Source organism: Hesperophylax consimilis, chromosome 19 (genome assembly GCF_061612785.1).
Source record: "Hesperophylax consimilis isolate HC1 chromosome 19, BYU_Hcon_1.0, whole genome shotgun sequence".
In the NCBI taxonomy this organism is placed as follows: Eukaryota; Metazoa; Arthropoda; class Insecta; order Trichoptera; family Limnephilidae; genus Hesperophylax; species Hesperophylax consimilis.
In genome coordinates, this window is record NC_142854.1 from 21,890,343 (window position 1) to 21,904,602 (window position 14,260).

The 14,260-nt window shown below is 34.6% G+C and overlaps 1 protein-coding gene and 1 pseudogene across 2 annotated transcripts in view; one reads left to right on the top strand and one right to left on the bottom strand.

Moving 5' to 3' along the window:
- The window catches only part of LOC149414991 (uncharacterized), a 31,227-nt pseudogene extending 26,354 nt beyond the window's left edge, over positions 1-4,873 (top strand). The window contains exons 3-4 of the transcript XR_016303853.1: positions 2,196-2,348; positions 2,445-4,873. The product of XR_016303853.1 is annotated as an uncharacterized LOC149414991 (transcript). The remainder of the gene's footprint in view (positions 1-2,195; positions 2,349-2,444) is intronic.
- A 4,114-nt stretch (positions 4,874-8,987) lies between these two features.
- LOC149414993 (uncharacterized) lies at positions 8,988-12,810 on the bottom strand. Its single transcript, XM_089642968.1, has 4 exons — positions 12,752-12,810; positions 10,630-10,898; positions 9,981-10,049; positions 8,988-9,379 (listed from the first exon to the last, which is right to left on the bottom strand). Exons 1-4 carry the CDS (start codon positions 12,808-12,810, stop codon positions 8,988-8,990), a joined length of 789 nt encoding a protein of 262 aa, XP_089499094.1.
- Positions 12,811-14,260: the final 1,450 nt, after the last annotated feature.

Sequence of the window (14,260 nt, forward strand, 5' to 3'; positions counted from 1 at the left end):
ACTATTCAATAATATTATATTCTTATTTTCAAGTGGGTAGTGATTTTATTTATAATATTGACTCTATTTAAGATTAATCTCGTTTAAATTACATGAGACCTGAATAAACATAAAATGGATGATAGGAAGGAAAGCACTGAATACTTATCTCAGATTTGCGATGTGGTCCACTTTCCTTAATGATTTCCAGTTTCAATCAATTTTGTATCCTTTTGGCTGCTGGTTCTTTGTTTTTTTTTTATACAATCTCCTGATCGTAATCCGGTTGAAGGATCAAATGTTAAAAATTGGGGATGATCCTTTTTGAATAAAAACTGGTTTTCTTGATACCACTTTACATTTATTTCAAACTATTGAAACAGGTACAATATTTATAAAGAAACTGTGCGTATAACACTGCTACGATCGCTCTGACTTATGAGCTTGTTTATTATCGAGTTATTGTTGAGAAAAGAACGAAAAAACACATAATGCGAGCCTTTTTAAAGACTTCAAAAAACCACCACATGTAAATAAAACATTTGTCATTGTGATATCTAGCAGTAAAAATGAAACCTGCTATACCGACCAAATTGACACTATTTTCTAAGCAAGGACTCACACCATTTTGGTTAAACGTAGTAACTTCAAATTTCTAGACTACAGATGTCGGTAGCCTGCAAAATTGAACAATCATTATAATTATTTATGCAATGGTGATTTGTGTTTTCATTAAGTCTTACATAAATTTTACAATTTTTGATCCAACAGAATTTGAATTTATTAATTTTGGTAAACTCTCTGACCTTTTTGTAGAGTACTTTGTTTTTATGAGTTAAATGTTCATTTATATAGATCCGTTGTTTTCCATTAAAGTCAATATCCTCTGCTGTTAGGCCCCTTCTTGTCCGGATTGCTGCTATGATTTCGTCTTTCTGTTTCCTGCCCTTTAGTTTTACTATAATATTCCGCGGTTTTCCTTCAATCATCTCCTTGGGGGTGACTCGGGTGGCGTATTCAATGTCGTCGCTTACTATATTTAATTCTGAATAGATCCTTTTGATAATCTCCGTCAGGTTCTCTTGTTTTTTTTCTGGTATCCCAATGATCTCTATGTTATTAATGCGTGCGTGTTGTTCGTTAGCATCCAATTGTTTTTGTAATTCTTTAAATTCACTTTGTATTACGGCGTTTTGTTCCAGAGTTTTTTCAAGTTTGTTGTTTTTTTTCGTATCATTTTTTTTTCTAGAGTTAATATTTTATTTTTTAATTCCTCGATTTCTTTTTTATACTCGTTTCTGATGATTTCCAGAAATTGCACCTTAAATTCTTCAAACTTTTTGTCAAGAAGTTGGAGGAGTTGGGTGTCCGTAGTATTTAGTGTTTTTGCAGTTGCTCGTGTAGTCATTTTGGCACGAAATATTAATTAGTATAACTTCACTTAACTATTAAAGCTATTAAAATATAGATATTTAGATTTTAGCTAGAATTTTTTATTTTATTTTGAGATATTTCAAGAGTGAAATAAAAACACGACAGCTGTCATTGAATGTTATTGTTACATTTTGACATTTTACATATCCTGAGACTGTGGTATAATTGTCACAATAATACATACAAGAGGACCTTGATTTACTGGTAGGTACATGAAATTGAATCAACATTAATATGTCAGGGCTATCCAACTGATAAAATATAATTTTGTATAAAAATTTTCTTCTATCACTTAACTTAAGCAATTTCAATTATATATAAATGGAAAAATATAGTCATTTTAAATACATAAAGGATTACGAAAGATTTTTTAAATATTTTTGCTGAGGGATCAGTAGGATTTATAGGCCCTGTTAGAAGTTCTACCGAGCCGAACCCTCTAATATGAAAATATCTGGATAATGTTAAGCCACAAATCGTTTGCTTTCTTCGATAATAATAAAATATCTGGAGTTGGTGAATTATTTTCCCATTTGATCTCTGGTGAGTTGACGTTTTGTTCTTGTATTGTTTTGTATTTAGTATCCTTATATAATGCACTTGCATAATTTGGATTGATAATCATTTTTGGAAAAGTGTGTGGAACGGTTTAGTTTTATTCGGTGGGGAAGATTTAACCCGGATATAAAGTCGGAAACAACTAATCATACACAAAGCTCTCGTGTATTTTAAGAACAAAATGTTAATATATATATTAACATTTTGTTCTTGTTTTGTTTTAGGTAGCATTGATGTGGATACTGTACCCATTAAGGAAAAAACAGGATCCCGAGAAGAAGATGGAGGAAGAATCCCTTATACGGAAATAGACATAGACCTGCCTGATGTTAAAAAGGAATGCTTAGAGCACTCTGGAAGTATTACCGAGACTGCAGGTAAAATGATTTTTTTTTCGTCTGAATCAGTTTTAATAATCTTATCGTTTCATTATTGATACCTACTTACTGAGCTTTATCTGTCATCTTTTCCAGATGTGATAACGGTCCTGAAGACACATCCCGGAGAAAAACCTCTTTCATGTCTCCACTGTAACTACTCCAGCTCACGCAAGTCAGATTTAACAGTGCACTTACGTACCCATACTGGAGAAAAACCTTATTCATGTCTACATTGTAACTACTCCTGCTCACAAAAATCACATTTGAAAGTGCACTTTTTAACTCATTCTGGAGAAAAACCTTATTCATGTCCCCATTGTAACTATTCCTGCTCAAGGAAATCACATTTAACGGTGCATTTACGCACCCATTCTGGCGAAAAACCTTATTTATGTCTCCATTGTAACTACTCCTGCTCACGCAAGTCAGATTTAACGGTACACTTTCGCACACATACTGGCGAAAAACCTTATTCATGTCTTCATTGTAACTACTCCTGCTCAAAAAAGTCACTTTTAAACAGGCACCTTCGCATCCATACTGGAGAAAAACCTTATTCATGTCACCATTGTAACTACTCCTGCTCACAAAAATCACGTTTGAAAGTGCACTTATTCACTCATTCTGGAGAAAAACCTTATTCGTGTCCCCATTGTAACTATTCCTGCTCAACAAAAACACATTTGACGGAGCACTTACGCACCCATTCTGGCGAAAAACCTTATTCATGTCTACATTGTAACTACTCCTGCTCTTGCAAGTCATCTTTAACGGTACACTTACGTACCCATACTGGCGAAACACCTTTTTCATGTTCCCATTGTAACTTTTCCTACTCACGCAAATATCGTTTGAAAATGCACTTACGCACCTATACTGGTGAAAAACCTTATTCATGTTCCTTCTGCAGCTATTCATGTACCGAAAGAGGAAATTTAAAACATCATATTCGTACCCATACTGGAACAAATCCTTATTCATGTCCCCATTGTAACCAATCCTGCTTTAGCAAATCACATTTAACAGTGCACTTACGAACCCACACTGGCGATAAACCTTATTCATGTCCTATTGTAACCACTCCTGCTCACAAAAGTCAGATTTAACGGTGCACTTACGCATACATACTAGCAAAAAACCTTATTCGTGTCTCCATTGTAACTACTCCTTCTCACAAAAATCACTATTAGTAAGGCACTTACGCACCCATACTGGAGAAAAACCATATTCATGTCTCCATTGTAACTACTCCTGCTCACAAAAACCACCTTTAAAAATACATTTACGCACCCATACTGTAGAAAAACTTTATTCATGTTCGCATTGTAATCACTCCTGCTCACAGAAGTATGATTTTAATTTCACGAGAGGCCGCCAACACAGGCTTTTAATTCTTCTCAGGTCCAGAACTAACTTACCAATGGTGATGCCCTTGGGAAGACTCACTAGGTTAATTAACTCCCTTCCAGCTAACTTGGATATTTTCCATATGTCCTACAACGACTTTAAGCGCGAAATATTGTATTTGTTTTAACTGTATACTTATGTATAATTTTTTTCCATATTTTGCTAACCGCTTTTGCATATGTTTTAACTGTATACTTATGTATAAAATTTTCTTCCATAATTTGTTTACCGCTTTTGCAATGTATTGGTTTTTGTACTGTTTTTGCAAATAAATAAATACATTTAACGGTTCACTAACGCACTCATGCTGGCAAAAAAACATATTCATGTCTCCATTGTAACTACTCCTGCTCACATAGGTCACTTTTAAACAGGCACCCTTGCATCCATACTTGATAAAAACCTTATTCATATTTCCATTGTAACTACTCCTGCTCACAAAAATCTCATTTTAAAAGACACTTACTTACTCATACTGCAGAAAAACCTTATTCATGTATCCATTGTAACTACTCCTGCTCATACAAATCTCTTGTAAAAAGGCACTTACTCACTCTTACTGCAGAAAAACATCTTTAATGTTCATGTTCCCAAAGGGGATCTTTAAAACATCAGTTTCTTACCCATACTTGAGAAAAACCTTATACATTTCCCCATTGTAACCTCTTCTGCTAGCAGAAGTCAAATTTAACGGTACACTTTCGCACTGGTCTATTTTTTTAATTCCGTATTTGGAATTTAAAAGAAACATCATGAATAATGTTTGTTTTATAATGTACCTTTGTAAGTTTTCAAGTTCCTGCTTACAAATCTTAGGGCGGCTTGCACCATAAGTTAAATATGGTTTAAATGTCATTTTAAACACATTAATTGATTTAAGTCGACTTGGCGTCTTGCACCACAGTATAAAAGTCAATAAATGCGTTTAAAGAACTTTCAAAGTTAAATACCCAAAAGGGGCTGTTTAACCGAGTTTATTATCATTTTTTTAGGTAATCCCTTCGATTTCTGATTGTGGCTAAAATCTATCTCGTTTTAATTTGAATTCACAATGATGAAGAAATTATATTATAGAAATTATAAAATTTTAGAAATTATAAATAAATTATATATATACTTGCCATATATTTACTTACCAATATCATAATCGTATTCTATTTTTCTTAATTAGTGTAACTCGCTCACCAATCACAAGAAAAAGTTTCTTCATTGGTGAGATTGCGAACATAAATATATTTTGTAACCATGTGTCCTTATATAACATCTTGTACCCACTTATATAAATTAAATAAAAAAATATATATCTATTTAGAAGAAAAAAAATCATAAAAACATACAAAATGAAGAGATTTTTGTTTTAAAATAATAATATATAAAGTAATAAAATGAGATGTCATCGTGATTCTAATTAACTGAATTATTTAATGTAGTAAAGTTTTTATTTATTTTCAAATTTATTATAGTCCAGTTTTAGCCTCATCTCGTCGTTAGTTGATTAAACCACACCACTTAATTAATAGGTGTGCATTAATGGAGTGCACAAGCGACCCATTGTATTTTTCCTATTTCTCTTAACACGAACCATGGCATGGTGTGACTTCTTATAGAGATCTTTGTGGATTTGAAGCAGCGTATTTTTTGTATATTTTAGTGGTGGGATTTGTAAGTCTCGGAGAAGTTGTGAGGTTGGGTAGTTGAATGTTTTTTTTTTTATTTAAATTTTTATTGTTAGTCTTTGAGTGATTTCCAGCGGTAAAAGTGATGATTTGTAGGCTCCCCCCATGCGACGATACCATACTGTTTTATTGAATGGGCTAGAGCAGTGTTCCGCAAACTTTTTGTGTTCAAGGTACACCTATCAAATCAATTAATTTTAGAGGTACACTTAAGAAAAAAGCAATGTTTATTTAATATTTATTTATTACTAAAATCAATATACCTAACATGAAAAGATGTTTAGTGAGAAATGTGAGCCTGTTTAACTGAGCACAGGAGATCAAAATTTGGAGCAATCATTTATAAGACTGTTCTCATCTCTTCATTGATCGTCCTCAGGCGTTCTCTTTTTTTCAATTTAATAGTAGTGAGAGTTAAAAATCCCAATTCGCATAAGTAGGTTTGGCAAACGGATATATATTTTAACGGCATGCTTTGAAAACAGTGGATACTCATTTTTTATATGCTAGCACATTCTCTACTTTGGAAAATTTTAGTTTTAATGTCCAAGGGAAATGTTATCCGAGAATGGATTTCGTACCCAGTCCATAGGTTGTAGGTCAAACTTAGAAAAATAACAGTACATTTTTTCTTCTAATAGCTCCAAGTCTTTAACTATCAAAGCCTGCACATTGTTTCTGAATAGGCAGCCATGACATTTGGAAACAATTCATTATTACCATTGATAGCGTGGCTGATCCATAATACCCACTCGAACGATCGCGCGTCAAAAAACTTTTTTCTCCGATTGCTCGCGGTTTTTTGGCGACGAATTTGAATATTTTCCGCCAACATTAAAAAAATCAAACCTCCAAATTTTAATACGGAGACATAAAACTGATTATAGTGCTATACAGCCAATGAATTCACCTATATTTTTATAATTATTCTATATTTTTAGAATTGATAGATAAATTATTAAAAAATCTTAAACTTTATAAATGCGCGAAATTAGCGTTTTTGTGATTTGAAATTGCCGCCAGTGGCAGTTTTAAATGTCTTTATAGAATATTTTCTACGTTTTTATGTTCTCTATGGCCTGTTTGATAACCACAGATGCAAGAATATAATAGAAAAATAATTTTTTGTACGTTATGCTCTCTTCAAAAGTTTGGTTAGAAAATAATTTTTTTAAATTTGAATGCGTGACGTGTCAAAATTGAAATCACTGTATTATACTATATACTAAATTTACCACAAAAACTGGTATAACGTTAGGAAGATACATTAACTGTCTACAATTATTAATAAGCATAGTCGCCGTGTTGGCTTTATTTTATTCATTTGATGAATTATACAGAGAGCCTATTTCACGATGTCAAAATCATGGTGCTACTTTTTAAATAATTGTAAATTAGCACTGGAGATTTGTAACCATGTTTTTATATAACGTGCAAAACGAGGAAATAAGGCTTAAAATGAGATATATATCATAGATATTAACATTGCCAATATTTCAGGGGGATACTTTGAAAGTTGATGAAATTCACCAATATATGACGAAAAATCACTTCTGACAGCTACCTTAAGGTCAATCTACATAGGGTTAATCGGAATATGTAAAATGATGATAAATTTGTATATATATATCAAACCTTTGTATGACCGTAGAATGGCAAATAAAATCATAGTGATAATTTTATATCTAAACGCAAAGGTATCGTAAAAAAATGGGTGAGGGGAAAATAATTGATGGAACCAATAATTGATTTATTTATTAAGCCCTAATATCCTTTTAAATCAATATTACAGTTGTATGGTTACAATGAAAGAGCAGTATATTGATTTAAACCACAGACATAGGAATTAATAGACGAGAAGATAATGGCGAGGGGTAAAATCAACTGTTGAAGAACGAAGGGGGTGAAGCTGACTGTGATTCGTCAATAAATCAATCTGACAGTAAATAGGCATCTCGCATTATAATATCACCATTTACTTCTTAAAAGTAAAATCTGCTTTTGAATGAATAGACATTTTTACATGGGAGCGCAAATTACTCGCCGCGTTATGAACAAATTTGCGAAGTCCAAATTCAGCAAAAAAATTCGGTTCTATTTTCAGAGTCGAATATTTCGTTTAAGTATTTAGTTAAGACACTTTTATAAATGTTCATAATTTACTTCCCAGCAACCAACCAGCTTTGTGTTTCGCGTCCAGACATGTTTCTACAACTGATCCATATTAAACGATGTGAATATGCTTAAAATAAAGTAAAATAATGCTTATATATGGAATGTAATACGACAATTGGGTTTATTCTCTTTTTCACATCTATTTTTACAAGTTTTCATAGCACAAGTCAACATTTTGCCGTGTTATTTCGTAAAATGAACCGATGATGCCTCGACCATAGTTCGCACAAGAATGATGACGTCACGTTTTCAAAAATCACTTGAGGCCATACGCGAGCACAGCCGGCTCCAATGGAACCGGTATGGGGAGTGGGGATAATACGCTTTTAATCACTTAGGGCAGGTCTACTTATATTCATATGTCTATGATTTAAACATTGTTTACACACTTTGTCATAATAAAAATGTATTCAGTTTATTGGTTTATTCATAATTTAAGAAAATCAATACATAATAATATCATTGTGCCTCGCTATAGAGTGAGATTCTGAGTATCGCTCTGGTGAGGGACCACCATTCAGAATTGAACATTGCTTGAATTGGCTTAGTTATGTTTAGTGACTAGATCTGGAAAAGCCTCTTTACAGAAAAATTGACAAAATATAATTAAGACATAAAAATAAAACGAGTTATTTAATGTGTACAATAAACAGGGAAAAATGAGAATACCTGTGCATTTGTTAACATGCATATTTCAATGATCAGAATTGAAATATACATATTAAATGTCCACCGAACCTTATCATATAGAACCTTTGAGGACAACATAACATGAGACGTGAGTATGCGGAAAGAAATGATTAAGTCCAGCCATCCAGGCCATCATAATTGATGTTCAAACAAATTTAATTAAATTTATGAATTTGAATTTCATAACTAAAAGACCAAAAAAGAAAAAAATGAAATAAAAAAAAACCCTCAGCAAATCTATATTGTAGTGTGATATGGCTTCATGCAATCATAGCATAATGCCACATCACACACATCACACTTTGTAAGGGTCCTTTTGAAAATGTTATTTATGTTGCACCACGCACATTTCACCTTTTTCCCGCTACGGACCACGAAGTGGTTGCCTTTCAGGATAGGTCGCAGAGTCTTTCCTTCAGCTATTAGGACAATGGTCCGCACAGTCGTGTCAATTTGACTACGACAGAACAGCAGAAGGAGTTCATCCGCAACCTCACTCCTGAAGTTTCGGTACAAAATGCGTTTATTTTCCTTGCGGAGCTTTGAGCCGTACAATATATACGCATTCTGCACCGAAACGCTTAGTAGTCTCCTGAAAAGCTTCTTGTACCAGACCAGGTTTCGCTGTCGTTCAATGGGGAAGCCTGACAAAAGATGATCTTTTCGGTCAACCCCCCCCATTACCTTGTTATAGTCTAGTACGAGTTGAGGTTTGTAAGTCTGATTGATCTGCATACCTGTTGGTCTCTCTCGCGATCAGTTCAACGAAATCTGCATCAAAGATTTTAAGAAAGGTTTGCCCATTTCGTCGGTATTGAAAGTTGGTCCTGGCGTGCCTGTGAAAGTCTCCCTTATCCCGTAAGATATCATTAGACCAATCGAAAGAGTAACCTTCGGGCGGCAGAATCGAACGCATTGCCTCACTATCTACCTGGTCTTGTCTACTAAAGTCTATGGGAGTTAGGTGAAACGTTGATAATATTATGATAAGGTATTGGTGGCATGTATCCTCATCGCTCTCTTCGTGGTCGACGTCGCTCGCTTCGTCATCCTCGTCGCTCGATCTGTCCATATCCATTTCTGAAACAACAGAAAACCCAAATTAATTTAATGTGTCTATATTACGATAACCCACTGCCTCTGGTACGGCTTATGACTCGCAATACGATGGTCGCGGGATCAAATCAAATAAATTATATTTGAATAATTAGTGTTATTTTCACACAAAATTCATTAAAAATAATATTATTATATTTGCGGCACGTTCCAGAGTGGAAGATACCCATAGTATCGCCCTGGTGTAAGACCCCATTCAGAATTGAAACGTTGCTTGAAATGGCTTTAGCCGTGTTTGGTGACCAGTTCTGAATAGCCAGGTACTTTTCCACCTCCCTTTTCCACACCTCCTTCCCCTACCCGCTACCTTCAGCCTCACAACATACCCCGATTGGGGATGCCATAGTCTCACTGGCTCCAGCTGAGGCTCTTGTGAGGTATTCATATAAAAAAAAAAAAGTTAATCAAATACTTGAGGCGGGCAATGTCAGGAGTCAGAATAGCACAGTCAGGTAGGTATGGAATGAAGAAAAGAGTGTGTGTGCCAAGATCGAGTTGCATGGTGGTTCATCCTCTCTGCCTACCGAAATGGCGTGAAGGTAAGTTAGTTAGTTTTATAACTCACGGTTTCCAAGTACAGACTCTTCTAGTACAGCTGCCTCGTCCACGTTACTGTTTCTGCCCATGTCTGACTCTGAAATAAAAGAAAACACAAATTTACAGTAGAATTTGGATATAATGACTTTGCATTTAACGGTCTACTGTTTTAAGTGACGATAATGTAAACTCTAGTAAGGTTTCATAGCTTTTAGTAGGAAAACGTATCCGTTTAAAGTGACCAACTACGTAAAGCGACCTATTTTAATGATAATTTGTCCGGTTACAAAACCCACCTACCAATACAGCCTCGCTTTTGACTAGGAAGCTCGACACAATGAGTCCCGTGAAGCGAAAGTGTTTTTTCAATTTAAGAAAAAAATGCTGTATTACACCGTTTAGAAGCCGGTGAATCAAATGTAATCCTCGCAAAGAAGTTCGGCATGTCTTATTTCTCACTCTGCAATACCCGTTACAGAAAAAAAAAGATGTGTAATGATGCATCCACGTCATAACAACAATACATTTTGTATGTTTGTTATGTGGAATTTTTAAGTACTATGCTTATTTCCTGCCAATATACCAACAGTGAAACTGTGCTAGGGATATCAATATAAAATATAGATAATTGATTTTATATTGAGCCCCTGGTATGACATTTCAAAAAATAAACTCACCGTTCCCAAACGCCGACAATTCTTCGTAGAATGGCACGTCCACCCACAGCTCGCTGTGATAGCCGGCCTCCGGAGAGAAGAGTTCCCCACTCCGCGATGTCCCAGGTAACGGCTCGGGAGATGCTGCACGGATAGGCATAATTGGTGCATTGGGAGCCGTTGATTGGGTCTGTGCGGGAGTGGACATCCACGGTGGTGGTACGGGTCGTGGCAACGGTGAAGGCGTCCCTTGTGAAAAGGGACACGTTGTTCTCTCCGGATATGGAATTCTGAAAACATTTACATAAATCATATAAATTGTTCTCATTCACGTGTGAAACAGTAAGTACAGTATGTAAATAAACAATAAAATTAGAACTCTGTAAAATATGCACTGAATGTGCCAAATGCACAGAGCGCTGATCTTACCAACTCTCACTGTAAGAGTGGAACGCTGTCAGGAAAAAACAATAATATTGTATCAAGCATCTAAATACGATTACTTACTTTTGTTTAGTTTTTCTTGGAGGTGCGGTAGGGAGCAAAATGCGCGCCGCCTGCTTCTTAATTTTCGGCTTTCCAGCTCTAGCCGGAAGGAAGCAGGCAGGGCCCTAACAGCCTTTAGGGCCTTGACGCGATCCTCTCGCACCAATAGCAAAGCAGGGTCGCTGTTTAAATAAATACAAATATATGATGAGTTCAACGGACACAGCAAAGTACTTTCATAAAAAAACATTAAAAAATACTAACACTCCAGACGAGGCTGCAATTGCAGCTCTGCGTTGACGTCCACGTGCAGGTAGTCCGGCACCAGCTCGTACCCCACCTCTCCCTCTTCCTCTGCCTCATCTTGCAGTCAGCACCACTCTATATATTTTAAATTGAAAACACTTAATGTAAGTACTTAAATATTTAAATTTTGTTAAATATTGCACTAATATAAAATTTGAAAATAATTATTGGGTCGTGGAGTGATCCCTTTCCCTGGACGACAGCTGTTTCTGCACAAATTTGGTAAAAGTAAACAAATTAATTAATTATACAACTAAATTACTAAATTTTTATTGTGTGACGAAGGCTTTACACCATTTTACATGTGAAAAGGAGTCAACTTTTTGACATATGACTTAAAATAATTGGTTAGCAAATATCTGTATTAATAATGAACCAATTCAAATAAAACTTATATATATATCTCTTTGTTTTGAATCACTGTGATGGAATATCTATATTTCAAATGCGCGAGTGCAGTATTTAAGACATTATTGTAAATCAAAAACAGATGACGTCTTCAGTTGACGTAATCTTACACAAAAACTTCAACCTAAACAATATAATACAAACAAACGAATTAAAAACGCATTTCAAAGATAGATAAGTCAATCATGATTACACAGATATATAATTATTCGTTAAAAACCCAATAAATTAATTACTTACGGCATTTTAGGAAGAGTCCAAAATTTCGTGAATGTTGAAAATTTATAATTTTGTTTTTTGACAGGACGCCATAAAAAAACCGCGAAAACTCGTTAAATAACACTTCAAAGACAACGGATAAGTTCATAGACAAAGAAAATATATTATCAGCTATTCGATAAAACAAGTAGCTGGCCATATAAACGTTTTAAATAATTACAATAAATATTTTACGAATGGTAGAAAAATCGGTCCATTTTTGGACCGATATCAATCGCAGAACAATAATAGTGGTCGATTTTTCGACCGAAATCGTTCCAGTGGTTGCAGCTGTGTGTAATGGTGATTCCGAATTCTTTAGCTGCATATAAATACGGCTAAAAACCAACCTATTTCGATTCTGTCCAGGGCAGTTATCAGACCAGTATCTGAATTCTTTAGCCCCCCTTTCAACTTTTTTTTAATGAAATCTAGGAAACAACTACTTACTTCATTGGCTCCTCGTTTTGCGATTCCTTCGTGCCACATATAGCAGATCCCGTGTCTCGCTGCCATATCGTAAACAGTGAAATTGTAGGTGGACAATTTTCGTTGATAATAAAAAATATTCGCCTTACCATGAGGACAAGTTAACACCTTTTGAAAATCAAAAGTCGCACATATGATTGACCAATCAGAAGCGATAGTTTTGGCTTTGTCGTTATTTTTTAGGTCCCGGGCAAACTCCTTCTCCTCGCGATGCAAAATGATGGCTTCTGTCTGCTCATCAGACGGCTGAGACATATTTTTAAATGCATAGCATTTTTTTTTTTTTTTTTATATTAACTCCACACAGGAGGCCCTGAAGAAAATAATTTCCCTCAGGGCCTATGTCATCTTTGGGGATTGATCCTTTTTAGATCCATTGGTCGCATTGATCCTTTTTAGGTATATGGAAACCTAAATTAATTTTTTTACTAACAATGTGTCTGTATTGTCGTTCGGATGTCGCCTTTTTGGTATATATGTCTGGGTTAAACCATTCAATATACAATTTGAACATCCGAGCAATGCTGAGACTTCCATCTAAAGATAACTTTGTCGAATCTTTTCTGAACCATCAGGAAGAGGTGATTCAGGAATCTGTAAAAGGTTTAAAAAAAATTAAATGAATATTATGTTAATCTCAAATACTTATTAAATTACATTTTTTATTGTATCACAAATATGAAAATATCATCATGTTATTAAATAATTTATTTACACAGCAGATAAATCTTTACAAAATTGATGCAACATGATACAATAATAGATTTTCAAGCACGATTGCATTTCCTTTAGTAAAATCAACAACACCACAGAAAAAAAAATTACAGGTGTTTAAGAGCTTTTTTGTTGTCGAACAAAGTAGTATTGAAAAAACTTCCCAAGAATAATGTTAGATCTGAACATCCGACACGAGAAAAAATTTAAATGTTCCAAGAACAAAGTCGGATGTTTGTTTCCTGCACACCGCTACTTGACAGATTCCAACAAAAAATGTCGGATGTGCTTTTACGGCGACACATATTTTTTATCACTTATACATATTTAAGTACCACCTAACAATGATTTAATTAATGTAAACTAAAAACTCTCATTGTAAAGACAAATGATTTATTTTCTGTGATTGTTGTCGGTTTGACAATTCGACATTGTTTTTGGGAGGCCCGATGAAGTAATTTAAAATCATAGTAGTTCTGTAGGAAAACAATAAAAACTTACCTAGTACAACTTCTTTTTCATTCTCATTATCCTGATTTGGATGAATAATGTTATTTGTAATGTCCATTAACTGCTTTATTCGACAATTAATGTTTCTTGACACGTTAGAGGCATGTCCTGGTTCTCATTTATCTTTGTCTGCACTTTGTTCATTCACTTCAATTGGACACATTTTACTAGGCAAACATTCAAAACGATTATTATATTTTCGAGGCATAGTTAGTTTATACTGCCTTACTAACAAAAGAGCAACAATTTACTTTTATATTGATGTGCACGCACTGATTTTTCACACACGCCTTTACCGTTCTAACTCTCCGAAGAACTAAGTCGATTCTGACAATCCGACTGTGCACGCGAACCTCCAATGGTGGACTTGTGACAACGAACAAAGTCGGTTGTGCTCTACTGACAATGTTCTCCGGACAGTATGTCACAACCGACTTTGTTTGTTTCAATAACTTCTGAAATAATTAAGATAAAAAAATCT

What these genes read in the sequence shown, in the direction of transcription:
- LOC149414993 (XM_089642968.1), bottom strand. Translation starts at nt 12,810, where the DNA reads ATGTCTCAGCCGTCTGATGAGCAGACAGAAGCCATCATTTTGCATCGC. An exon ending in ATTGTCGGCGTTTGGGAACG is followed by an intron (nt 10,050 to 10,629) that starts GTGAGTTTATTT and finishes CTTTTATTTCAG; the next exon opens with AGTCAGACATGGGCAGAAAC. An exon ending in AGAGTCTGTACTTGGAAACC is followed by an intron (nt 9,380 to 9,980) that starts GTGAGTTATAAA and finishes CTGTTGTTTCAG; the next exon opens with AAATGGATATGGACAGATCG.